We start from the raw sequence: 23,772 nt of genomic DNA, 5'->3' as shown, positions 1-23,772 counted from the left end.
ATATCTATATATATAAATTCTTTGGTTTTTAAAAATTTTTTTAAGTTTTATTTATGTATTTATTTTAAGTAATTTCTACACCCAACGTGGGGCTTGATCTCATGACCCTGACATCATGACCCAAGCCAAAGGCAGACGCTTAACCAGCTGAGCCACCCAGGTGCCCCTTTTATTTTTTAATTATTATATTTTCTTTTTTTTTTTAAAGATTTTATTTATTTGACAGAGAGAGACAGTGAGAGAGGGAACACAAGCAGGGGGAGTGGGAGAGGGAGAAGCAGGCCTCCCGCGGAGCAGGGAACCCGACGTGGGGCTCGATCCCAGGACCCCGGGACCATGACCTGAGCCGAAGGCAGACGCTTAACGACTGAGCCACCCAGGCGCCCCAATTATTATATTTTCTTAAGTAATCCCTACGCTCAACGTGAGGCTCAAACTCACGACCCTGAGCTCAGGAGTCGCATGGTCCACCGACTGAGCCAGCCAGGTGCCCCAGTGTCATCCAATTTTTAAAAATTCTATCCAGATATTGTTTTCAGGCAAAGACTCAGCCTGAGATCTGTGGCCTCTATTGGAAAGGGGGAGAAAGAATTTACCTCCTTGCTCTAATAGGAGACTTCCTCCTAAATGTTATCACAAGGATCAGAAGAGAATTATTGAAGGCAATGTTCATGCACCACCCAAGACTACAAACAGAGACACACTCACTGTGCCCTCCCCCTATGGGAACCATTTTCTCCCTCCCTTTTCAGCCTGGCACCACACCAAAGGGCTGGGTTGGAAGTCAGAAAGCTCCTGGCCCCAGCTCTGCCATTCATAGGTGGCCTCTTTCACGAACTCCGGCTCCTTCATCTGTACAATAAGGAGTTGACTGAGATATGTCTAAGAACTCTTCCAGCTCTGACACTCTATCATTCCAAGACTTTCTCCAACAGGGAAAATGTCTGCTGCAGAAAAAACCCAAAACTACCATGCTGCTTGACCAGCTGGAGCAGTGACTCTCTTACTGGGAGCGACTGTTTTTCTAGCTTCAGTGAGCAACTAGGACACAGAACAGAAAGGAATCAGCCTCACTCCACAACCTTAATACTGACTCAGGAACGCCTGAGCTAGCCTGGGAGAGTGGAGTGTGGACCCTTAGCCCATTTTTCTTCCAAGATTCGTACCCTTGTGGTCTGACTTCTCAGTGTTTCAAACAAGAAACGTGGGAGTGTGGAAAGAACAGGGGCATTGGAAACCAAGAAGCGTTGATTAAAATCCTGTATCTGACTCTCTTTAGCTGTGTGGTGATGGGCAATTTCCTTAACTTGTCTGAGCCTCAGTTTGCTCATATATTAAAAAAAGTAATCATACTTGCCTCATAAAACTCTTAGGAGGGACAAACAATATAAGTATTTACTGGGGGGCATAAAAAGGCACATTCTCTGCTGGGACTGAACCATAAAATGTCAGTGGTGGTCTTAAATGTCTGAGGCCATAGAAGCCCTGCAATAACTGCCTTAGGGTACGAAATTCTTGGAGGGGTGAGCAGGGCTCCCCCCGTGGTGTCGTACTCCTCCTCTGTGTCATTACTCCCCTATGAGAGATGCCACCTGTCAGACCCGCAGCGTAGCCTGCAAGGACAGCCATGAGAACTGGGCCACCTGGGCCAAGGGCCTGTGTCCTTTACATGCGAGCTCATCTCAGGGAGTGTCCAGACTGCTGTACAACGAGAAGCAGGTGACCACTCCTCACACCATGGCCTGTGTCCCTCCATGGCAGAAAAGGATGGCCTGGTTCCAGCTGGTATCAGCGGTCCCTGTGCACTTGGATAATACTATCTATAGCCAGGTGCCCCCCCGCCCCCGGCCATCTCCACCCCAAGCTCTGCACACTCCGGACATCACTGCTGAATTTCCACCCTTGAGTTCTCGACTAAACCTTCCCCTCTTTGCAAATGCCGCTTCCCTCCCACACACCCAACTTCACATACTCTTAATTCCATGGGGGGTTTTATGGATGCTCCAAATGATGAGGAAAGAGGAGTCATTCTCTTTAGCCCTTCACTGTCGCTTATTTGCTTTCTGAGTTTGATACTGTGTGGCCCTTCCAGGGTCAAGCACTGAGGATCTCAGCGAAGGTGGATCCAGGTTTTGTGGGGCCTAAGGCGTGTATAATTTTGGAGACCTTCTTAAAGAAAAGCAATATAAAATGGCAAATGCCAACCAAGTCAGGGCCTTGGGAGGGCTGTGTTTGGACAGTTCAGAGGGACGCAGGCCGGGAAGATTATCTAAGGAAGAAAGGCAGGAAGATCTGCCTGGGTTCCCTGTACCGGACCAAGGTGTCTCGTTTTGCTGCAATAAAAGACTCTGTTCTTCCCCACTGAGTGTGCGTTACTATCCTGGGGAAAGTATGGAGGTTTGGAAACCCCATCTTGCCTCTCAGGCATCAGCTTCACCTGCTCTGTGGGCAGGAGGGAGGGCAGCACCTTGAGCCAGCGCGGGCTTGGAGGCCCAGCAGGGCCGGTCTCCCACCCACTTGAGAACTGCCTGGTGGTCCTCTCTCACTTAGGGGAAAGGAAGGGGAGGAAGAGCACGTTGTGCCCCCAGATGCCAGTCAGATCTGAGGCCTGACCTCCACCCCTTTGTCTGTCCTCATGCCTCCTTAATACGACCCACAGCAGGAACTTCAGATTTCTGAAGTGAGTCTCTCTCTCCCTGGGGAATTTCAGAATTAGGACCTTCCCAGAATGTTGACCTGGTCCCAATTAGTGCTTCTCTAACTATGAGGAAGGAGCAGTTTTGTAGGCAGTCTGCCACCGACCAATGCCTTCATAAAACACAATAAAGTGAATTACTAGAAAAATGAAATAGAGCATATACATATAGAAAACACAAGGCCGAATTTCTCATTCTTAGATTCAATTAACATAAAAGCACTCTACCAAATTGGCATAAAAGTGTCTCGATGCTTCCTCTCAGTTTCTATACTTTTCTTGTGAGACGCTCAGAGAAAAACATGCACATATTATACACATATGGGCACATAAATACTAACATGAGACCCACACATCCACATCCATACACACACACAGGGACACATATTCATACACGTGCACGTGTGTGGACAACACACACAAACACACATGGACACACACCAACACTCAACAGCGAAGCAGCCCCTCTCCTTCCCTCCACCAACTCTGCTTCCTTCCCATATTTAGAAGGAGATTTTCCTACACAGATTAGAGGTCCGAATAAGCCAAGGGTGTTTGGGGAGGCGTGAAGTGGCAGAGAAAGCAGGGAATCCAACAGTTCTGACGCCCAGCCCTCTTCCCTGCTTCCTAGAGAAAGAGAGTGAAGGCAGAGCTCCCCGTGACCTACCACACCCACACTGGCCCACCCCACCCCCGTAACATCCCAGCGCCCTGCCACACCACACTCTGCCCGTAACTATCGCTGTCTGGCCACCCCTCTGCTTCTAACCAAAGAAGACGTGCTGGAAGTGAGAGAAAAACAACATTCTCCTACACCCCTGGCATCTCCCCAGCGTCGTGGGCAGCTCTACTTCCTCTGTCTGCACCTTAAGTGAGGGTGTTCCTCAGGGGCCTATTCTTAGCTCTTTTCTTCTCACAACAACACTCTCAAGAGGCACTTGATACACGCCCAGGGCTTCAAAGGCCACTTACCTGCTCCCAAGAGCATACCTCCATCCCCCATCTCCCAAATGCCAGGCCATCCACCTGCCCTTACCAGCCCCTTCCGTGGGGCTGCAAGCGTCTGAAGAAAAACACTCAGAACTGAGCTCATGATATGCCTGGCTTCCAAACTTGCCCCTCTTCCTGCAATCTCCCAGTCTTGGTTGGTGGAAACATCATACCCAATCATTCAAAGGCCTCGTCTAAGAGACACCTGTATGAACTCATTCTTTCTCGTTCCTTTGCTTCTCCGGTAATTCACCATCTATCCCAGGTACTGCCTTAAGAGGGCGCAAAAGTTCTTGGGTTTTCTTTTTTCCAAATATCCTGGGTTCCTAACGTATGCCCAACACACATGAGGGTTTGGAGGGGGCTGTGATTTGGAGTTAGACAAACACACCTAAGTTGTTGCAATCAGGGATTCGTTATCTAGCTTGGGAGGCAAGTGAAAACAATACCTTTGAAACACCATCTAACGATAACAGAAAGTACAATGATATAGAAAGTAGAGAGAGTATAGTGAAATAGATTCGAGAACAGTTTTGTCCCACTTCTCCTAGGGTTTCATTCATCCCAACTAAGCAAACCTATTCTCTGTTAAATACAAATCCTGTTACATGGGGCGCCTGGGTGGCTCAGTCAGTTAAGTGGCTGCCCTCGGCTCAGGTCCTGATCCCAGGGTCCTGGGATAGAGTCCCTCATCGGGCTCCCTGCTCGGCGGGAAGCCTGCTTCTCCCTCGCCCTCTGCCGCTGCCCTTGCTTGCGCTCTCTCTGTCAAATAGGTGAATGAAATCTTAAAAAAATAAAACAAAACAAAAAACCCCACAAATCCTGTTACATGTTTCCGGCATACCCCCAGGGCTATAACCAGTCAGGCACCACGACAAGAAATCAGACCATTCAATATCTGTAAGAGTGGTGGCCCCAGAAACTGGAAAAGAGTGTGGAAAGAATTCAGAATAGACTAAATCCTTCAATAGATTAATTATATCCAAACAAGTTGTATAGCAACCTGGGTAGGAGTTTCTGACATCCGTGTGTGTAGGTTGAAGAATTAGATGAAGCGTAACTTGAACCTAGGGGGCCCTGGACTGTGGAACTGGCCCATTCAGAGAGCAATGATACAGCATCCATGGAAGAGTGCTCCGTGGGGCAGTTGGGGGCCTGAGAAGAGCGACCCAAGAGTCTTGGGACAGAATCTCTGCTGGGCCACTCAGAACATGTTTCCAAAAAGGTACTTGGGAAGGGGCTCCCCAGGCATCTAGGATGACACAGTTCTCCCTTAGTAGGTAAGTTTGTTTTAACATCCAGAAAATTTTAAATTAAGGATAGAAATATTTAAAACAATCAAACACATAGCATTAATATGTTGTATTAAGAAATTTGTGCGTATTTGGTATTTTAGGTATTTGCAGTATTTTAAAAAATTTTTCATCTGTTACAGTAATTAATTGGCCTTACAATTCTAATTTAAAATGTGTAATTGGGGGGGCACCTGGGTGGCTCAGTCGGTTAAGTGTCTGCCTTCGGCTCAGGTCATGATGATCCAGGGTCCTGGGGTGGAGCCCCGCATCGGGCTCCCTGCTCAGCAGGGAGTCCTTTTCTCCTTTTGCCCCTCCCCCTGCTCCTGCTCCCTGTCCCTCTCTCTCTCTCAAATAAATGAATAAAACCTTAAAAAAAAATAAAATGTGTAATTGGTTTAGATGTGTGATTTGTTTTGTTTTTAGATTTTATTTATTTATTTGACAGAGAGAGAGAGAGGCACGTGCACAAGCAGGGGGAGCTGCAGGCAGAGGGAGAGGGAGAAGCAGGCTCCCCAGGCAGCAGGAAGCCCCATCTAGGGCTCAATGCGGGGCTTGATGCGGGGCTTGATGCGGGGCTTGATCCCAGGCCCCTGGGATCATGACCTGAGCCAAAGACAGACGCTTAACCAACTGAGCCACTCAGGCACTCTAGATGTGTGATTTGAAGTAGAATTTTCCTTTAAAGTGGGCTTTGGAGAAAAAAAACCAAAAAAACAATAAAGTGGGCTTTGGGAAAAAAATAAAAATAATAAAATAAAATTAGTTTGGGAACATTGAAGGAAACAAGAATTGAATCACCATATTTATAAATTGTTTAGATTTTAGTGTTTTAGGTATTCAGGAATGCTTTGTTGGTTTGTCAGATTACTTCATAAGGACATGGAATATGTCAAATGTATAAAATATATTTTTTAATGTTTAAAATAGTCTTATTAACTACATTTATAAATAGTACCAAATCGTCATCAAATACAATCCGTTAAGTGATTATTAAAATGTACTTGTTTGTAAGTTAAACGTAAAAGCCTAAAGGGGCGCCTGACTGGCTCAGTTGGTAGAACATGAAACTCTTGATCTTGGAGTTGTGAGTTCAAGCCCCACACTGGGGGTAGAGTTTACTTAATACATACATACATACATAAAATTTAAAAAACCCATCAAGCCTTAGGGAAGAACTGGGCTTCTGATTTGCATCTTTCATATAGGGAACATAAATTCAAAATTCTTAAAAAATCAAGGTAGCCCTCTGAATATTTTTTCTGGGAACCAAAAGGACATTTTAAAAAATTCACATTGACACTACAAGACCAGCCGGTTCTCTGCACTGTGTGCATCCACACAATGAACAGTGAGCTTTGGTGATTGTATTTGCTGGTGTTCCCACATTTGCTGATTTTACTGAGCCCTCAGAAGGAAGGTGGTCACTGATGACGACGCAGTGGCCCAGGCTCAAGCTCAAGGCCTCCTGCCGCAGTGGTGGTCCCAGCGCTGAACCCGGAACCGTGTCTCTCCTCACTGCCCTCCTGCCTCTGCCTTGTGCTGTCTCCGGGTGGGTCATTCTGCTGACTTGCATTCTGGAGAAACTGCGAAAGGGGAGCAGGACTTCCGCAAGGCCAGTGTGGCATTGGCAGAGAAATTCAGCAAAATACCCTCCAAGAAAAAGTCAAACTCAGGGACTATGGCTGAGTCTTCATCCCCAATAGGGGCTTTTCCTCCCTGGCCAAGTCTGCAGTTTTAAGACTACATTTTACTAGGTAGGTGACATTTAAAAAAACAAAACCCAAAACCAACAGATTGTTAAGCAACTGGTTCCTTCAGTAAATCAGGCTGTTTGCCTGGAAGAGAGAGAGAGAGAAACACCCAGTATGTTCATGGTGAGGAGGTGAAGTTATATTAGTGGAATTAGGACTACTATATTCCAACAATTGCAGGTACTCTGGGGACAAAACCTCCACATTAAAAAAAAAAAACAAAAACAAACCTAATTTTAAATACAAATATCCTTTGGCAGAATAAAAAAAACAAGACAACGTAACAATTACTTAGAATCAACTTAGGTACTGGGTTTGGCTTGGGAGCATTCGGAGGCATGGCACAGCATAGAGAGAAAGTTCTGGAATAAGAGGTCTTAAGAATGGGTGGCATATGGGCAGAGACCTGGAAGTAGACAATGAGCACAGAACAGGAGATGTCAAGGAACTGGAGACAAATTTGAACCCACATGCTTAGCAGTTCTGAAGTTGGGGGTGGGGTAGAAGCCTGACGTCATGCTGTTGTAATTCCCAGATTGCGGGCTCCTGGAGGACTCTGCTGGGAGGCTGCCAGGGAGGGTTCCAGCTGCCTCTAGACATACCTGGCACACGTTAGGTCTTCATAAGTGTTTGTTTAACAAACTTTGTTTTCAGAGCAAAGGAAAGGGGCTAGGAAAATACACAGACTGCAAATCTGGAAAGCTTATAAAACAATTTTTTAAAAACTCTCTCATGCTTAAAATTTCCCGGAAAGGAGGAATCTCTACCCGTGGAGGCAGCCTGCGCCATTTTCTGGCAGCTCTAAATATTCCAAATTGCCCTATATAGAAACTAATCTACATCTCTGTCACTGCAGCAACTCGCCGATGCCCAGTCACTGTGAGCCATTCAGAATAAATCCAATGCTTCTTCACACTCAATCTCTTAAGTGTTTTAAGGGAGTTTTGTGACCCTTGCCCTCCAAAGACTGCCCCGCCAGACAATAACAAGAGCTATAAAATGGCTCCTACTCTTTGATCCAATAATTCCACTTGGTAAAATATGCTAAATGGAAATAATTCAAATTGGGGAGGAATAAATGTATGCGTATCTGTTAATACTCTGTGTAACGGAGAAAAGTGAGAAATAATACGAACTCCTCAAAATTGAGAGCGACTAAACAGATGACGGGCAAGTGCTTAGTGATTTAACTGAAGCAGCAAGCTACCACTCCAGCTGAAGACAAATGTACAAAAAGTATATTGATGTATGGGAATGTGGACGGGCAATGCTCTGTGAAGAAACCAGAATATAAAACTGTGTTTTCAAATGAACTACAACTATGTAAAAGAATCTCTGGCCTGGCCCACCAATAAAGTCTGCAAGTGATTTTGGAAACCTGCCAGAACATCCTCTCCAAACCATGCCTCCTCCAGATTCACCTAGCCCCCCAGTGAAACTACAACGGATCCAGATGACATTCCACATTTGGTTTCTTTTTTTAAATTGAAGTATAAATGACATACAACATTATATTAGTTTCAGGTACACAACATAATGATCCCATACTTGTATTTATTGCAAAATGATCACAAGTCTAGTTCACAATCGCCACCAGAAATGTTACAAATTTTTTTTCTTGTGGTGAGAACTTTTAAGATCTACTCTTATCAACTTTCAAATATGCTATATAGTATTATTAACCATAGTCACCATGCTGCACATTACATCCCCATGACTTATTTATTTCATAACTGGAAGTTTGTACCTTTTGACCCCCTTCACCCATTTTGCCCACCCCCCACCTCTGGCAGCCACCAGTCTGTTCTCGTAAGTGTGTGCTCCTGTGCTCCTGTGTGTGTGTGTGTATTTTAGATTCCACATATAAGTGAGATCATATGGTGTTTGTCTATCTCTGACTTATTTCACTTAGCATAATGCCCCCAAGGTCCATCCGTGTTATAGCAAATAGCAAGATTTCATTTTTTATGACTGAATAATATATCATTTATATACCCACATGCCACGTTTTCTTTATTCATTTGTGCATTTGATGGACCCTTAGGTTGTTTCTATACCCTGGCTCTTGTAAATAACACTACAATGAACGTAGGGGCACAGATATCTTTTCGAATTTGTGTTTTTGTTTTCTTCAAAGAAATACCCAGAAATGGAATTGCTGGATCATATGGTAATTCTATTCTTAACTGGACCTCCATACTGTGTTCCACAGTGGCTGCACCCCACACTTGGTTTTAATTCTGTCCTGTGTATTTTCCACATGCAAATATCAACCACAACCAAAGAACTTGTGAGGGCTAAGTCCAGGAAGAAAGCAAAGCTAAGCAGCAGACCCCAGGCATTGGGCCCCACTTGCTCCTAGTTTCCACCTCTCACTTCTTCCCACCACTGTTCCTGTTCTATGGGGGTTTCTGCTTCCTTTACAGTTTTCAGCTGGATTAGGGATATCTTTTGGGACCTGGTCAGACATTATCTAGGATACAGCAGTGATGAAATAGACAAAGGTCCTCATCTTCATGGAGCTTATTTTCAAATGACATATGGTGGCGTGGGCGGGCCTATTATGAGAGACAGGACATAACTAAACAAGTACATAATCAAATAGAGATAAATCTATGAAGACAACAAAACAAAATAACATCATTAGGAGGGACGATGGGTGAGAGACCACTTTAGATCAGGTGGTCATGGAAGACATTTGAAAATACAACACTTTAGTAAAATCCCGAAGGATGAGAGTCAGCCCTTAGAATTGTGAAAGGGAGCATCCAGGTGGAAGGAAAAGAGAAGAAGTCCCCAAATTAGGAATAAGCAAGGTATGCTTAAAGAACTGAAAGAAGGTCGGTAGTGGCTTCCGCCTAAGGGGGGGGCTGAGGGAACGGGCTGGAGAGATAGGCAGGGGATCTGACTGGAGTTTGTCGTGGCTGTTTTAAGATTTACTTATTTATTTTTAGAAAACGAGAGCACAGGTGCGAGAGGAGGGGCAGAGGGAGAGAGAAAGGGAGAGAGACCCTCAGGCAGACTCCCCACTGAGCGCGGAGCCCAACGCGGGGCTCGATCCCATGACCCTGAGATCATGACCTGAGCCGAAATCAAGAGTCAGACTCTCAACCGACTGAGCTACCCAGGCACCCCTGACTGGAGTTTTTAGAAGATGCTCTGGGGAGGGTGCAGCTTCTTAGGAGGTAAGAGTAGAGTAGAGAAACCAGTACGGAAACTCATACACCACCACAGGCAAGACGGTGGTGGCAGTGTGGACTCTGATGACACGTAGCTCAGATAACAACTGAACACTTTTAAAGGAAGATTACCAATAAAATAAAGCCAAAACTAAGGGGGGGATTCAACAAAAAATAGAATTAACATATATTACTGTATAATACTGCACAGATTTCTTATCCTATAAATAACTAAGGCTTTGGCCCCAGTTTCCTTGGAAGACACAGGTAACAAGAACACGTTCTCTCAAGTCCATCCCTTCCTGTCTCTAAAACTCTCCTTTGTGGTCCTTCATTAATTCCCCTTGCCTTGAGGCATGGGACCAAAGCGGGGTCCTGGTCACTGCTATGCTCCAAGTGGACAAATAGTGAGCAGCCTACAGCCCCAACCCTACATGGAATAGCAATTGCATCTCTTGGTGCACAGAAACCAGGTAAAAAACATTACAGATCCAAATGTTTCTTCCACCCACCTTCTCTCGTGTTTGGATAACACTCTTTCCCTAGCAAAACCATATTGGAAATTTCTTGGGGATTATTTTAACTATTACTTATTCTAGAACAAGTCTAGAAAAAAAAGATTTTTATTCTCGGACCCACGGGGACATATCTGTCACTTTTAGAAACTCTTTCAGCACTGGCTGTTACAAAAATAAACACTTTTTAACATGATGGTTAGGTGGTAGAAAAGGTGAGGTAGTGTTCAAAGTGCTTCTTTTATGGACTCTGACAGCTTAGATGAAACCCTGTAACTTAGTAGTCGAGAGTGAAGGCTCTGGAGTCAGACTGCCTGCCTGGGCTCAAATCCTGGCTTTTCTACTTACTGTGTAGCTTCCAGCAAGTTACTTAACTTCAATAAGTCAGAATTTCATCTGTAAAATGGGAGTTTGGCAAGCTCCAAAGACTCTGAAATCGGTGAACTATGGTGAGGCCGGTTTGTGAATGCAAGAGAAGGCTTCTAAGCCTGGGCTGTTCCCAAGCTCCAATTCCTCCCCTATAATCTCTCCCCTTCACATCTCCCCAAAGCACACTCATCAACATACAATCTATTGAACAGACACACACACACTCTTAGGTAAGAGCCTGCATTCTGGGAGAGAGGGTATTTAACCATTATAAGTATACATGTCACTTTACTTAATAAACCTTTCTCACTTAGTACAAATTAAAACGACTCCTGAAAAGGAGTAACTGGATCCCAGACCTTGCATCCAAACTCCATCCCCCTACAGGTTCAAAAACTTTCAATGGCTCCCATTTCTCCATAGGAAAAAAAAAAAAAAACGATCCACTCCTTTTTTTTCCAGGAGTTCATGGACTCCTGGAGCCAGCTCAATTTATATTCCACTTCCTAATTATAGGAACCTTGGATTCTACCAACTGTTTCCCGAACAATTTGCTTGAGTATAAGGAATGTAAGACCCAGTAAGGGAAAGTTCAGACTCTCTCAACACTTGAAATGGGTTAGCTGGATTTGAAACAAGTGAGTAAGAGTCATAACATATCCTCTATGAAAGTTTCCTAAGTGCTGGCCTCTGTAACCAGCTTCTGGGCAGCATTTATAGAGTGGACACCAGGGGGTAGCAAAATCTCACTCTCCCAGGTCCCCAGCACTAATTACAAGGAGGCTAGAGAGCCTCAGTGACTCCAGGGCCCATAGCCCATTGATGAAAAAGAGTTCCAGCTCCCTGCCTCTCTGCTGAGAACATGGTCACTGGACTTGGCCGCCCTAGATTTTTTTTTTTTCTTTGACACTATGGAGCAGAGGGATCTTCCTGTCTCCAAGAAGGATGAGCATTTTCTCTCTCTTCTTTTCCAGACCCAGTGGAGTGGAGAAAGGGTGGCGTTTAGCGTTCTGAGGAGGTGACAGAGGAGCCCATCACCTAGGCGACGCCCTCCTCTCCCGCGGGGCTAACGATTGCCAAGGGGCCCCAGCCTCCTGGCCTTGCAGGTGCTGCACCCACTGGCAGGATGTTTTCCAAACGTCAGCCCCCACCCGCAGTGGCACATGCCTACACGCCCCTCTCTGGGGACTATCTGGCTTTCCGATCTCCTCTCAAATGTTCACCCTTTGGAAGTGCCACCCCCGACCCCCAGCCCCTGCAGGGCTTCCCGGTGCCTGCTCAGAGGAGGAACAAGGCATCTCCCGTCTCTGCCTAAGCCTCCGAGCCCTCCGGGGGAAACCCTCGCCGGGGCTTCATTTCACATCCAGACGCGGTGGAGGATGGGTGAGACTAGAACTTTCTTAACTAGCCTGCCCCGCTTTGTCTTCTGCGTCAGATAGCCATCCTCACCGCCATGAGCCCTAGCGACCCTGGGAGACTCTATCGCCACCCCATAAGAAGGAAGGGTCTGGCATCCAGTTTCGAATCATGGGGTCTGACCCGGGGCGGGGGTGGGGGCGCTGCGGGGGTGGTCTGATGCCTTCCCTCCGCTAGCCGAAAATGGAGACACGCGGTGCGGAGGGGAAGGGGCAGCGAGTAAAGAACTCAGAAAACGTCTGCCGAAGTGCACGCCCCTATAGGAGGATCCTGATCCTAAGACCCAGCCCCTCTTCAGTCACGACGGTCACCCCCACCCCCCACCCCAAGCCTTTCACCGCTCCCTAATTCCCCCCACCGCCGCCCCCGCCCTCCCCAGGCCGCACAGAGGAGCCCATTGTCGGAGCCAGGAGGCTAGAAGCCGAAGGAGATGGGAGGGAAAGAGGGCGGGCGAGTCCCTGGAGGGTGGAAGGAATCCCCTGATTTCCCTGCCCTCAGCTCCACCCGAGTCGGGCAGGGGCCCGGGGGTCTCTTCTGAGCTCCAGGTGCTGCCCAAGTCTGGCAACCGCGGGGAGAACAGGTTCCCAAGCGAGTTAGAGACGGGAGGCTTCCGGCAGCCGAACGATCCCAGTCCTAGGCTGGGTACCCCAGAAAATTCACGCACGCCGCAGTCTCTGGAGTGTCCCTTGTGGAGGCTAAACTGATCCCGCAGGGAGCGAGGCGGTGGCGGGAAAAGAGGGGCATCCTCGGCAGGGCTGGCGTCCGAGGGCCAGGGTCGGGGCTACCCACTGGAGGGCGGGGCGGGGGGAGGAAGAGGGTTGCGGGAGAGCGAGGCTGATCCGCTGTGGGCGGCCGGGAAGCCGCGGAGAGGCTGGGCGCGGGAGAGGGAGTCCCGGCAGGGGGTCCGGCGCGGAGGCGGAGGCGGGCACTGAGGGCGGGGCGGGGAGGGGCGGCCGTCTCGGCCCTCCCTGGCGGGGCCCCGCGGCCTGGGAGCCCGAGCCGGCCGATCCGCCGCCGCGGCCGGAGCTGTCCCCTAGCCAGACCCGGCGAGACGGGAGCGGCGGGAGGGAGGCGGCGGCGCGCCCTGCCCCGCCCGCCCGAGCGTCGGACGCGACCCCGCGCCGAGCCATGGTGAGTCCGGCTTCGCGGCCCCCGTGTGCCCCTCCGCCTTCGCGCAGCCCGCTCGGGGCCGCCAGCCCCCAGCCCGGTGCCTCCAGCGCCCGCCTCGGTCCGTTGAGCGCTCCTGGAACTCTCCTCCCTCCCATCCCCCCTTCTTTTCTTTGATCTGTCTGTCTGTCTGCCTCACTGTCTGGCTCTGTCCCCACCGGCTATTGCCCTCACTCTTTCTTCCCTTCTTCTCCGCCCCCTCCCCCATCCTCCCTCTGGTCGCTCCCCCAATCCACACACCTCCCCCCGCCCTCCTCTGTCCCGACCTGTGCCTTCCTTTGCAGGATCCTCCCTCCCCCTGCGGGTCCCAGCTCCTTACCCGCGGGAGACTCCTGCGGGTTGGTGCTGCAGTGGCCCTGGAAGGGGCCCGGGCTCGGGTCATGAGAACTGACCTGCCTGGAACCACCATTTTCCATCCCAGTCCCCAGCCCGGTGAGCTGGGCCCACCCATCCGGCCCTGGGGGACCGGCCACAGCTGTGGCTGGGCTGGGGCCAGGGACATGGCCAAAGAGGGAAGTTCCCGCGGAGAAAGAGGGGCTGCTTCAGGAGAGTGGACAGAGTGAGGAGGGGGACTCACAGTGCCAGGGGGCGTGACGCTGCCAGAGCAGACCAGAGATTGAGGATGGGGGGAAGAGTGCCCCAGAGCTCTCGCTGCAGGGAGCCGAAGCTCTGTCTCCGAGTACTCCCGCTGCAGAGGGGAGGGAGCACAAGCGGGAGCTCCCTGCAGGAGGTAGGGGACTCTGGCAGCGGCAGCTTAGGACACAGGAAGCAGAATGGCACTGTTAAGGGGAAGTCCATACCACCAGGAGTGGACACTATTCTGGGAACTTTCACGCCAGAAGTTGTCTCTGAAGAATCACTGCAAGGAGTGGGCACTGCCAGAGAGAGCGCCCACTGCAGGGGGCTGGGGGGGGGGCACGGCTAAGGGGGCTCTCGCTGCAGAGTGGAGGAGGGGGGAGGCCCTGCCAGGGGGCGCTCACTGCCAGGAGGTGGGGGGAGGAGCACTACCGGGGCTGCTCCTCTACAGAAGGAAGGGCACCCCCTGGCAGGGAGGCTGGAGCAAGAAAAAAGAGGAACTGGGCCAGGGAGAGCTGACTCAGTCTCTCTGGTCTCCTTTTTGGTCCTGGCCGACTGGAGGCTCGGTCTCTGTGCTCCTGCCCGCCGCCTCCCACCCCAGACCCCTCCTCCCCTCCTGCCGCTGCAGTTTCCTGTGGCTGAGACTCTCGCTCAGCCATGAGCTCACCGCCCCTAATGGGTTGCAGCTGCCTCGCTCCTCAAGCTGTAGCTCCCCCCTCCTGGCCTCCGATCGGACGGCCCACTCTGCCTCCCCCCACCCTCCCCCCACCCACTCTCACCGCGCTAGCTAGCCGCTAGCTAGCCGGGTCCCCGGAACACTGGGGGGTCTGTCTGCTCGCCCACACACCTTGGGGCTGGGTCTCTGTGCTGACGCACTGAATGTCCCTCTCTGGAGTGGCTGCCCTAGCTTCTCAGAGGGTCAGGACAGATGGGCAACTGGTAAAATACGCAGTTTTGTCTGCAGGGCAAAGACAGGACTGGGGGTGGAGGATGGCTGGAGAGAACTTTAGATAAATACTGCAGAGCATCCCCTTGCCCACTGACAGCAAAGAAACCTGATAAAAAGAGCCTCAAAGCCATCTTGAAAAAGAAATTAGTCTGCAAAGGAATAGCCTGAGGGTGCTTGTTTAGCATCTGAGATGGAGAAAGAGACCTAGTGATGCACTTAGGGAGGCAAATCCAGAGGAAGCAGGGCTGTCTTTTGAGACAGTGGTGGCAGGTGGAGTTGGCAGAGAGGTCCTACTGGAATTGGAAAAATCCATACCATCAAGGCCTCCTCCCTTCCCCACATGTTCCTTTTGTGACTTTTTCCTCTTTCGGCTGCCCCCACCCAGTTCTTTGTAACCCAATCCCACATGCTCTGGGAGTGGGTGATTGCTCTGGAGCCACTCTGGGAGAGAGAAGGTTGCTAGAAAGACAGACAGCCCTTTAGTCCTCCCTCCTTCTTCCTAGTCCTCCTTCTCCTCAGCCAACAGCTATCTCTAGGATACGATTGTTCGAGGTGGTGGCACCTCCACCTAAGCTGGAGGTCCGTAGCCCTTACACCCTGTGAGGAGGGGCTTGCAGGATGGCCCTCCACCCCCCCAGCTCTCTCAGCCATCGCTAAATCTTCTGGTGGCCGAGAGGACTGTCTCTTCCTGAGGAGGAACTCTGCAGTGGTCCCACCTCACAAGAAGCAGGGCTGGTCCTGAGATCAGAGACATTCACGACAAATTCTCCCTGGCTCTCCAGGGCCAGTGTCTCAGGGCTCCAGCGTGGAGGGCACTGCTAGGTCTGGGCACTCTGGCTGCCCCAGCCCCACTGAGGCCATCCCAGGCTCATTCAGCCAGCATTTCCCGAGTGTCCTCTTTGAGCACACACAGGGCGCACCATGTGGCCCCTGGGGGGCACGGCCAGCCCCGCACCCGGAGCCGTGCTCTCTCGGGCGCTGCAGCTGGTCTTATCCCTCCCAGGAACCCGAGCCAGTGGAGGACTGTGTGCAGAGCACGCTTGCCGCCCTGTACCCACCCTTCGAGGCGACAGCCCCCACACTCTTGGGCCAGGTGTTCCAGGTGGTGGAGAGGACTTATCGGGAGGATGCACTGAGGTACACGCTGGACTTCCTGGTGCCCGCCAAGCACCTGCTTGCCAAGGTCCAGCAGGAAGCCTGTGTGAGTGGCCCCTAAGATCCACTATCTCACTCCAGAGACTAGCCAGACTCACTTCCCTCTCCCCAGAGATGCCACCTCCCAACACTGACCGCCCCCCCACCAGGCAGAGCCCACTCAGATACTAACACACACAAAGACACTCGTCTTCCCCAAATATTGCCCCCCTAAGAAACATCAACTCCCAAAGACCCAGACCCACCAGACCCAATTCCAGACATCCCCCCCATATTGATTTCTCAAGATACTTAACTCCCCCAGACATGACTCAACAGAGATCCTTCACTCCTGCAGCTATAAAGACTCCTAAGAGTCCCTGACCCCTCCAGACAACGGCATCTGCTGACCATGTCTTTGTAATGACTCAGTTGTTACCCTCCCACGCATGGAACTCGTTTCCTAGAGAAGCTACCTACTACCAGAAAACCGGCCAGTCCCAATCCCTCCCTCTGCTACATGAACACCCCAAGATACCCCTCTGGCTCCCCTGGGATTATAGCCCACAGGCAACAGGGCAGCCCTGCCTCGGGTGGTCCCGTTCTAACTGCCTTCTCCCACTGGCTTCATCAGCAGAGGCCTGAGCACGGCGTCCCACCTCTCTCCCCAGGCCCAGTACAGCGGTTTCCTCTTCTTCCATGAGGGCTGGCCCCTCTGCCTGCACGAGCAGGTCGTGGTGCAGCTCGCAGCCCTGCCCTGGCAACTGCTGCGCCCAGGAGACTTCTACCTGCAAGTAGTGCCCTCAGCAGCCCAAGCACCCCGCCTGGCACTCAAGTGCCTGGCCCCAGGGGGTGGACGGGTACAGGAGTTGCCTGTGCCCAATGAGGCCTGTGCCTACCTGTTCACACCTGAGTGGCTGCAAGGCATCAATAAGGACCGGCCAACAGGTCGCCTTAGTACTTGCCTGCTCTCTGCGCCCTCTGGGATTCAGCGGCTGCCCTGGGCAGAGCTTATCTGCCCACGATTTGTGCATAAAGGGGGCCTCATGGTTGGACACCGGCCAAGCACGTTGCCCCCCGAACTGCCCCCCGGACCCCCAGGGCTCCCCAGCCCTCCGCTCCCTGAGGAGGCCCTGGGCACCCGGAGTCCCGGCGACGGGCACAATGCCCCCGCTGAAGGACCTGAAGGCGAGTACGTGGAGCTGCTGGAGGTGACGCTGCCTGTGAGGGGGAGCCCCATGAATGCCGAGGGCTCCTCGGGCCTCTCCAGGACCCGGACAGTGCCCACCCGAAAGGGTGCTGGAGGGAAGGGCCGGCACAGGAGACACCGCGCCTGGATGCACCAGAAGGGCCTGGGGCCGCGGGACCAGGATGGGGCACGCCCACCGGGTGAGGGAAGCAGCACTGGAGCCTCCCCTGGGTCACCCCCAGGAGCCGAGGCTCTCCCAGAAGCAACAGCGCTAGAGGTGTCTGAGTCTCCAGCAGAGACATTGGGGGAAGCCTCTGAATCTTGTCTCCTGAGGCCGGGGGAGGCTGGGGGAGGGGCAGGCCAGGGGGCTGAAGGACCACCCGGCACCCCTCGGAGAACAGGCAAAGGAAACAGGAGAAAGAAGCGTGCTGCAGGCAGAGGGGCTCTTAGCCGAGGAGGGGACAGTGCTCCACTGAGCCCCGGGGACAAGGAAGAAGCCAGCCACCAGGAAGTCCTTGTCACTCTGCCCCCGCCAAATGAGCACGAGCTCCCAGGATGCAGCCCGGTCGAGGAGGAGCACAAAGGCTCAGGGAAGCCAGAGTTGGAGCTGAAGGAGGAGCTCAAACCAGCAGACAAAAAAGAGCCTCAGCCCCCAGAAGCCTGTGGATCTGTAGACGAGATGGCCAGAGAGAAGGATCCAGAGGAGCCCAGCCTGGCATGCGTGGTGGCAGGTGAGATGACACCGAAGCCAGGAGGGCAAAGGCCAGCATAGGCTGGGTCTAGAGAAGGGGGCTGGAGGAGGAGCTGGGAGCCCCATAGCCAGAACCCTCCCCACCTCAGGCCTAAAGCTCTGCTTGTGTCTGTGCAGGACTCACAGGTCCAGAAGGGTTCCTGCCAGACCCACCAACACCACTCCAGGAGACGGTGCAGGAAGTGGGAGGGGACAGTGTCCCAGAAGAGGCCTCTCTGGTCTCCAACTCCGATGACCCGGATGTAGCTTGGGACTTGATGGCATCTGGATTCCTTGTCCTGACTGGTCAGTGGGCATCAGTGTTTGAAGGGACGGGGGTCAAGGAAAGAGAAGCAATCAGGGTGGGCTGTGGAGGGAGGCAGGGTGGCTGGGAGGTAGCCAAGGCCTGCCTGCAGCCAGGACAGCCTGGCCGTTTTGTGTCCTCAGGAGGGGTGGACCAGAGTGGGCGAGCTCTGCTGACCGTTACCCCACCGAGCCCTCCTGAGGAGCACCCACCCTCCCGAGACATGCTGAGCACTGCTCTTCATTACCTCCACTCATTGCTCAGGTAACCGAGGACCACCTCTGGCACCCTGAACATTAACCTCCTGCTCATGAGGGCCCTGACCTCCTTTCTTCTCAGGACACTGACTTCCTGACCTCTAGGATACTGACTTCCTCACCCCTCAATTTTTAAGGCACTGACCACTGACCTTGCTGACCTCTGACCTCCAGGATATCTTCATCAATGTTCAAAATCAACACTGCTAACTCATTAGTATTGGTATTGGTTTACTCATTCAGCAGCTACTTACTGAGCACCAAGAACCTAGTAGGCACCATGCCATATACTGGAATGGAATTCACACCTTTCCAGAGCATCGCGGTCCTGGTTTTCCAGACCCTGATCCTGTGACTTAGTATCATTGAACATAGACTCCTGAATGCTAGGTCACTGCCTCTTGGACACAGATCCACATTTTGGCCCTTTGCCCATTGCTTCCTGAAAGTACCAGGCACTAACTTCTCCTGAGCACTAGTAACACTAAAACCAGACCCTGTGCCGCCGTCCCCTCAACACACACATGTGCATACACAGTGCCCCCTTGGCTCTTTCTGCCCCCACAGGCCTGATCTCCAGATATTGGGGCTGTCCATCCTGCTGGACCTTCGAAAGGCACCCCCATTGCCCCCAGCCCTCATTCCTGTTCTAAGTCAACTTCAGGTAACCAGCCCTTGACACAGATACTTCTCCTGACCCTAACTCTTCCCTGGGTGGCCATTCTAGGCCACCCAGTTGCCCACCATTTAGTGTTATTCTTCTCTGCCCTCAGGACTCAGGAGACCCTCCCCTCGTTCAGCGACTGCTGGTTCTCACTCATGATGATCCTCTGACTGAACTCTATGAACTTCAGGTTTGAGCTCCTCACTCCCAGCTAGTCCCCTTCAGTAGCGGAGAGAGAAGAGGATGACTGGAGCCCCAAGCTGGTCCCTGAACCCCTGGGTGGCCAGGCCAGAAACCCCCTGCCTTCACATGTCTCCAGGGCGCTGAGTTGCTATCAGAGAGTGATCTGAAAAGAGTGGCCAAGCCAGAGGAGCTGCCGTGGGACTTGGGAGGTCACAGGGAACCCTCTCCCAGCTACTGGGTAGAGACACACCAGGTAAGCTTCTCCTCCCCTACCCAGGACGGTGGGACCCAGAAATGACCCAGCTGAGGACATTCTGGGAGAGAGAGGGCAGATCTGAGACATGACCATGGGGTTAGGAAAAAGAGATTTCCCTTCCATTCAATTCAATACATATTTATGGCTCACAACCCATGAGCAAAATATTATGCATGTACCATGGGCTACTGGGGAGATGAGAGGAGTATATTCAATAAGTTCTTAATATGACATCAAGCAGCATATGGTTTTTGGTAGGACATAAGTCAGAAGCTATTAAAGAAGAGTGTAGGGGTGCCTGGGTGGTTCAGTCGTTAAGCGACTGCCTTCGGCTCAGGTCATGATCCCAGAGTCCTGGGATCGAGCCCCACATCGGGCTCCCTGCTCTGCGGGGAGCCTGCTTCTCCCTCACCCTCTGCTTACCTCTCTGCCTACTTATGCTCTCCCTCTCTCTCTGTCAAATAAATAAAGAAAATCTTTTAAAAAAATAAATAAAAAATTAAAAAAAAGAAGAGTGTAAGGTAATTTTACTGGGGTTCTGGAAAGAGCTGACAGGAAGGCTGGTTTCAGTTCCTTGTGACCTTGCACAAGGTACTGTACCCCATTTCCAGGGATGGTACCCTTTCTGTACTTGTCCCCTGCACCAACATCCAGGCCTCAGGGTCCTCACTCACAAAGTACAGCAAGTGTACAGTACAGTACAGTAAGTACAGTAATAGCTGAGTCTATGAATCTCAGTGCTGTGAATATTTAAGAAAAGATAAATGAACACGATCTGAGCTAAGTATTAAAGGGGGTCTGTAACATAGTCACTAAGCTATACATCAAAGGGGAAGTGGATCTGAAGTGGATCTGAACAGCCAGAGAGGAGGGTTTTATAGGGTGAAAACCTAGTACAGACAGGGGGAAAGGAGACTTGCATTTACTAAGCTTTTTACTGTGCCAGTCCTTGCTAAGTGCTTACCTGGCATCATCTCTTTAAACCTCACAAAATTCTGTGTATCTTTTTTTTTTAAGATTTTATTTATTTATTTGAGAGTGAGAGAGAGAGAGTAAGAGAGAGCATGAGAGAGGAGAGGGTCAGAGGGAGAAACAGACTCCTCACTGAACGGGGAGCCCGATGCGGGACTCCATCCCGGGATTCCGGGTTCATGACCTGAGCTGAAGGCAGCCGCTCAACTAGCTGAGCCACCCAGGCGCCCCTGTGTATCTTTTTTTGAGAGAGAGAGCATGAATGGGGGTTTTGGGGGGCAGAGAGAGAATCTTAAGCTGGCAGTACACCGAGCATGGAGCCTGATGCGGGGCTCGATCTCACGACCCTGAGATCACGACCTGAACCGAAACAAGAGTCGGACGCTTAACTGACTGCACCATCCAGGCGCCCCAAAATTCTGTGTATCTTGTCCTGACTTTACAGTGAAGAAACCTGAGATTTGGGAGGTTTCTGGACCTGCTTAATGTCATACAATTAGTAAACAACAAAGTCAGAAACTAACGGAGCATTGTTTCCTTAAAAGTCTCTGGGGCTGCCCCGCCTCCATCCGCGCGCACGTGTGTGTGTGTGTGTGTGTGTGTGTGTGTGTGTGTGTGTGTTTCAGGAAGTGGCGAGGCTGTGCCGCCTGTGCCAAGGGGTGCTGTGCTCCGTGAGGCAAGCCATTGAGGAGCTGGAGGGAGCCACAGAGCCGGAGGAGGGAGAGGTAGGACATGAGACCAGATGGATGGAAGGGGATGGGGTGGGGATGGGGCGGGGAGGGGGGGATGGGGATGCTCTGGTGGAGCCCCTACTGCCGGCTGCCCCCTGCCCCCAGGAGGCTGTAGGAATGCTTGAGCCCCTACAGAAGGTGCGGGCAGATCCCCGGCTGACGGAGCTGCAGAGGGACGGGGGAGCCATCCTGATGAGGCTGCGTTCCACCCACAGCAGCAAGTACGAGGGGGGCAGGTGGAGACAAAGCAGAGAGCCGTCAATAAACCTTAGGCGCCAGGTCATTCTTACTGAGCATACCTCTGGGCAGGAGATCGTGCTTTTCCACCTCCTATAACCTTCGCATAACGTCCCTAGGTGCTAGTTACCATTACGGACAGGGATCTGGAGGATCCGAAGTGTTAAATGCCTTGGCCAAGATTAGTCAGTGGATGGGAGAGTCGGGATTCAAATCCGGGCCTGCTGTGCAAGGATGGAATGCGGTGGAGGGGCGGGGGGCAGGGCTTGACAAGGGCAGTAGATCATTCTGCCCCTTTCTTTCCCCAGGCTGGAGGGCCCGGGCCCAGCCGCCCTGTACCAGGAGGTGGACGAGGCCATTCACCAGCTCGTGCGCCTCTCCAACCTGCACGTGCAGCGGAAGGAGCAGCAGCAACGCCTGCACCAACTGGAGCAGGTGAGGCAGGACCCGCAGACGGCACTTACGTGGCCTGGGCACCTGGCCCCAGCACCCCCTTAGCTGCTGACCCCCACAGCTCACGGTGTTCTCCCCTCCCAGCTCCACTGGGTGGCTCTCCCTCTCTCCTCGCCCCACCCTGGAGGTTGGGCGGGTGGGTGTGAGATTCAACAAGAGGGACACAGCATCTCAGCCCCAGCAGAGAAGCCAGACCTCCCCCGCCCCACCGGCGATATTTGATCCAGGATCCTTAGAGGTTGTGAGATCAGAAGAGGTGCGTGGGTGCCCTAGGGGATTTGGGGAGGAGCTGATTGACTCTAGGGTGCCTATAACTTAAAATAATACGTGTCTATTAATACCAGCTTTTTAGCTACACTGCCACCCATGTTCCCTTAACTCTTTCTATGATGTCATCCCCAAACCTGAGGCTGGAAAGGTCCCACCTTCCTCCACCTTGGAAGGAGAAGATAATGGAAGATGCTAAGGCCTCTTTGTGGGGAAGATTTGGGGATAAGGCTGGCTTCTCTGAACCTTGATTCTTCTCTCCTGGGGTTAAGAGCCCCACAGGGATTAGCCTAACATGCGGGGTAGGGGGACAGGGGGCTTTGCAATCTGATTGTTCCCCCAGAGCCCCAAGCATGGTGAATGAGCACCTCATGGACCTACATGTGGGCATCAGGGGAAGGGTCATCTCAGGGTCAATGTCAAAGTGGGGGGCAGGGCTCTCTGTTTTCTGGGGTTTCTACATACTGGCTTCCTCCAACCCAGTATCCAAGGGGTTGTATCTCTTACTATTTGTTTGCTTGCTTATTAGCCATTTTCCCCATTTCAAAACCGGTAGCACGCAGGATTGGGAGTCTACAGTTCTCAGCTTGAGTTCTAGCTCTGCTAGGAGTGAGATGTTGGACAAATCTTGAAGCATCTCTGAGTTCCCAAGTCCGCATCTGTAGAATGGGATCATAATGACACTTACCTCACAAGGGTGTTAGGATGACCAAATAAATTCAGCAAAGGACTGTGCAAGTGTTTATGGTCGGGCCCTAATTACTGGGAACATTCTCAGGCTTCTCGTCCGCAAGCTGTCCTACCCCAGCTTCCAGCCTTAATTCAGAGAAAAAAATTAATATCCCTTTTTGGTCAAATATCCCAGAACCAACATGAGAGTCCTTAGATCACCATAATAGGCAACTAGAGCTGGGGACACACATACACACACACCACACACTGGTTTGTCTCTTCAAGCCAGGTCCCTGGGATCCCTGCCCACCCATCAATGGACTCAGTGAATGTGAAATTTCTCCTCCTCAGTTATCCAGACGATCCTCATCCTGTCTCAGGCTCACACCAGCTTTATCTATGTCCCCTCCGGGCAGAGCCCTGGAACCCTCGCCCGCCTCCCTCAGTGCTTCCTGCCAGCCCAGCTTCCCATTCTGGTGCTTTCTCACTTGACCCTTGTGGAAACTACCACTGACCACTGTTAACCATTCCCACATTACAGCTGACATGAAATGGTTCTCCCAAGGGTCAATGGATCGGGGTGGTGGGCTTGGAGCTGGATCTCAGCTTTCCTTCCCACGGCACGGTCTCCTCCCTCACAGCCCTGCTGTCCCGCCCTGTCTGCCTCAGGTGCTGCAGTGGCTCTCAGGCCCAGGGGAGGAGCAGCTGGTCAGCTTCGCTGCACCCGGCGACTCCCTGTCTGCCCTGCAGGACACGGAGCTGCAATTCCGGGCTTTCAGCACGGAGGTTCAGGTGAGAAGGGGGGAGGAGGGAGGGGAGAA

The 23,772-nt window shown here is 51.7% G+C and overlaps 2 protein-coding genes across 6 annotated transcripts in view; one reads left to right on the top strand and one right to left on the bottom strand.

Annotated features, from left to right (window-relative positions):
- The window catches only part of RNASE13 (ribonuclease A family member 13 (inactive)), a 38,099-nt gene extending 23,837 nt beyond the window's left edge, over positions 1–14,262 (bottom strand). For 3 of the 5 annotated variants that reach the window (XM_081830799.1, XM_081830805.1, XM_081830801.1), the window contains exon 1: positions 13,697–14,261. The gene's annotated coding sequence lies outside the window, so the exon portion shown is untranslated. Of the gene's footprint in view, positions 1–13,696 lie in introns of all 5 variants that reach the window. The other 2 variants (XM_031025997.2, XM_081830800.1) reach the window with 2 other exon arrangements.
- The window catches only part of LOC145723619 (rho guanine nucleotide exchange factor 40-like), an 11,417-nt gene continuing 794 nt past the window's right edge, over positions 13,150–23,772 (top strand). Inside the window, exons 1-12 of the mRNA XM_081831836.1 lie at positions 13,150–13,341; positions 15,906–16,103; positions 16,708–17,956; positions 18,094–18,261; positions 18,403–18,523; positions 19,084–19,180; positions 19,290–19,370; positions 19,500–19,616; positions 21,218–21,316; positions 21,428–21,543; positions 21,868–21,994; positions 23,621–23,743. Of these exons, the coding sequence (XP_081687962.1) occupies positions 13,339–13,341; positions 15,906–16,103; positions 16,708–17,956; positions 18,094–18,261; positions 18,403–18,523; positions 19,084–19,180; positions 19,290–19,370; positions 19,500–19,616; positions 21,218–21,316; positions 21,428–21,543; positions 21,868–21,994; positions 23,621–23,743 (2,499 nt within the window). The 5' untranslated portion in view covers positions 13,150–13,338. The remainder of the gene's footprint in view (positions 13,342–15,905; positions 16,104–16,707; positions 17,957–18,093; positions 18,262–18,402; positions 18,524–19,083; positions 19,181–19,289; positions 19,371–19,499; positions 19,617–21,217; positions 21,317–21,427; positions 21,544–21,867; positions 21,995–23,620; positions 23,744–23,772) is intronic.

This window comes from Leptonychotes weddellii, chromosome 9 (genome assembly GCF_054177405.1).
Source record: "Leptonychotes weddellii isolate Sample4059 chromosome 9, ASM5417740v2, whole genome shotgun sequence".
Classification (NCBI taxonomy): Eukaryota; Metazoa; Chordata; class Mammalia; order Carnivora; family Phocidae; genus Leptonychotes; species Leptonychotes weddellii.
Note: the sequence above shows the minus strand (reverse complement) of the source record. Positions and strands in the feature narration are given on the sequence as shown.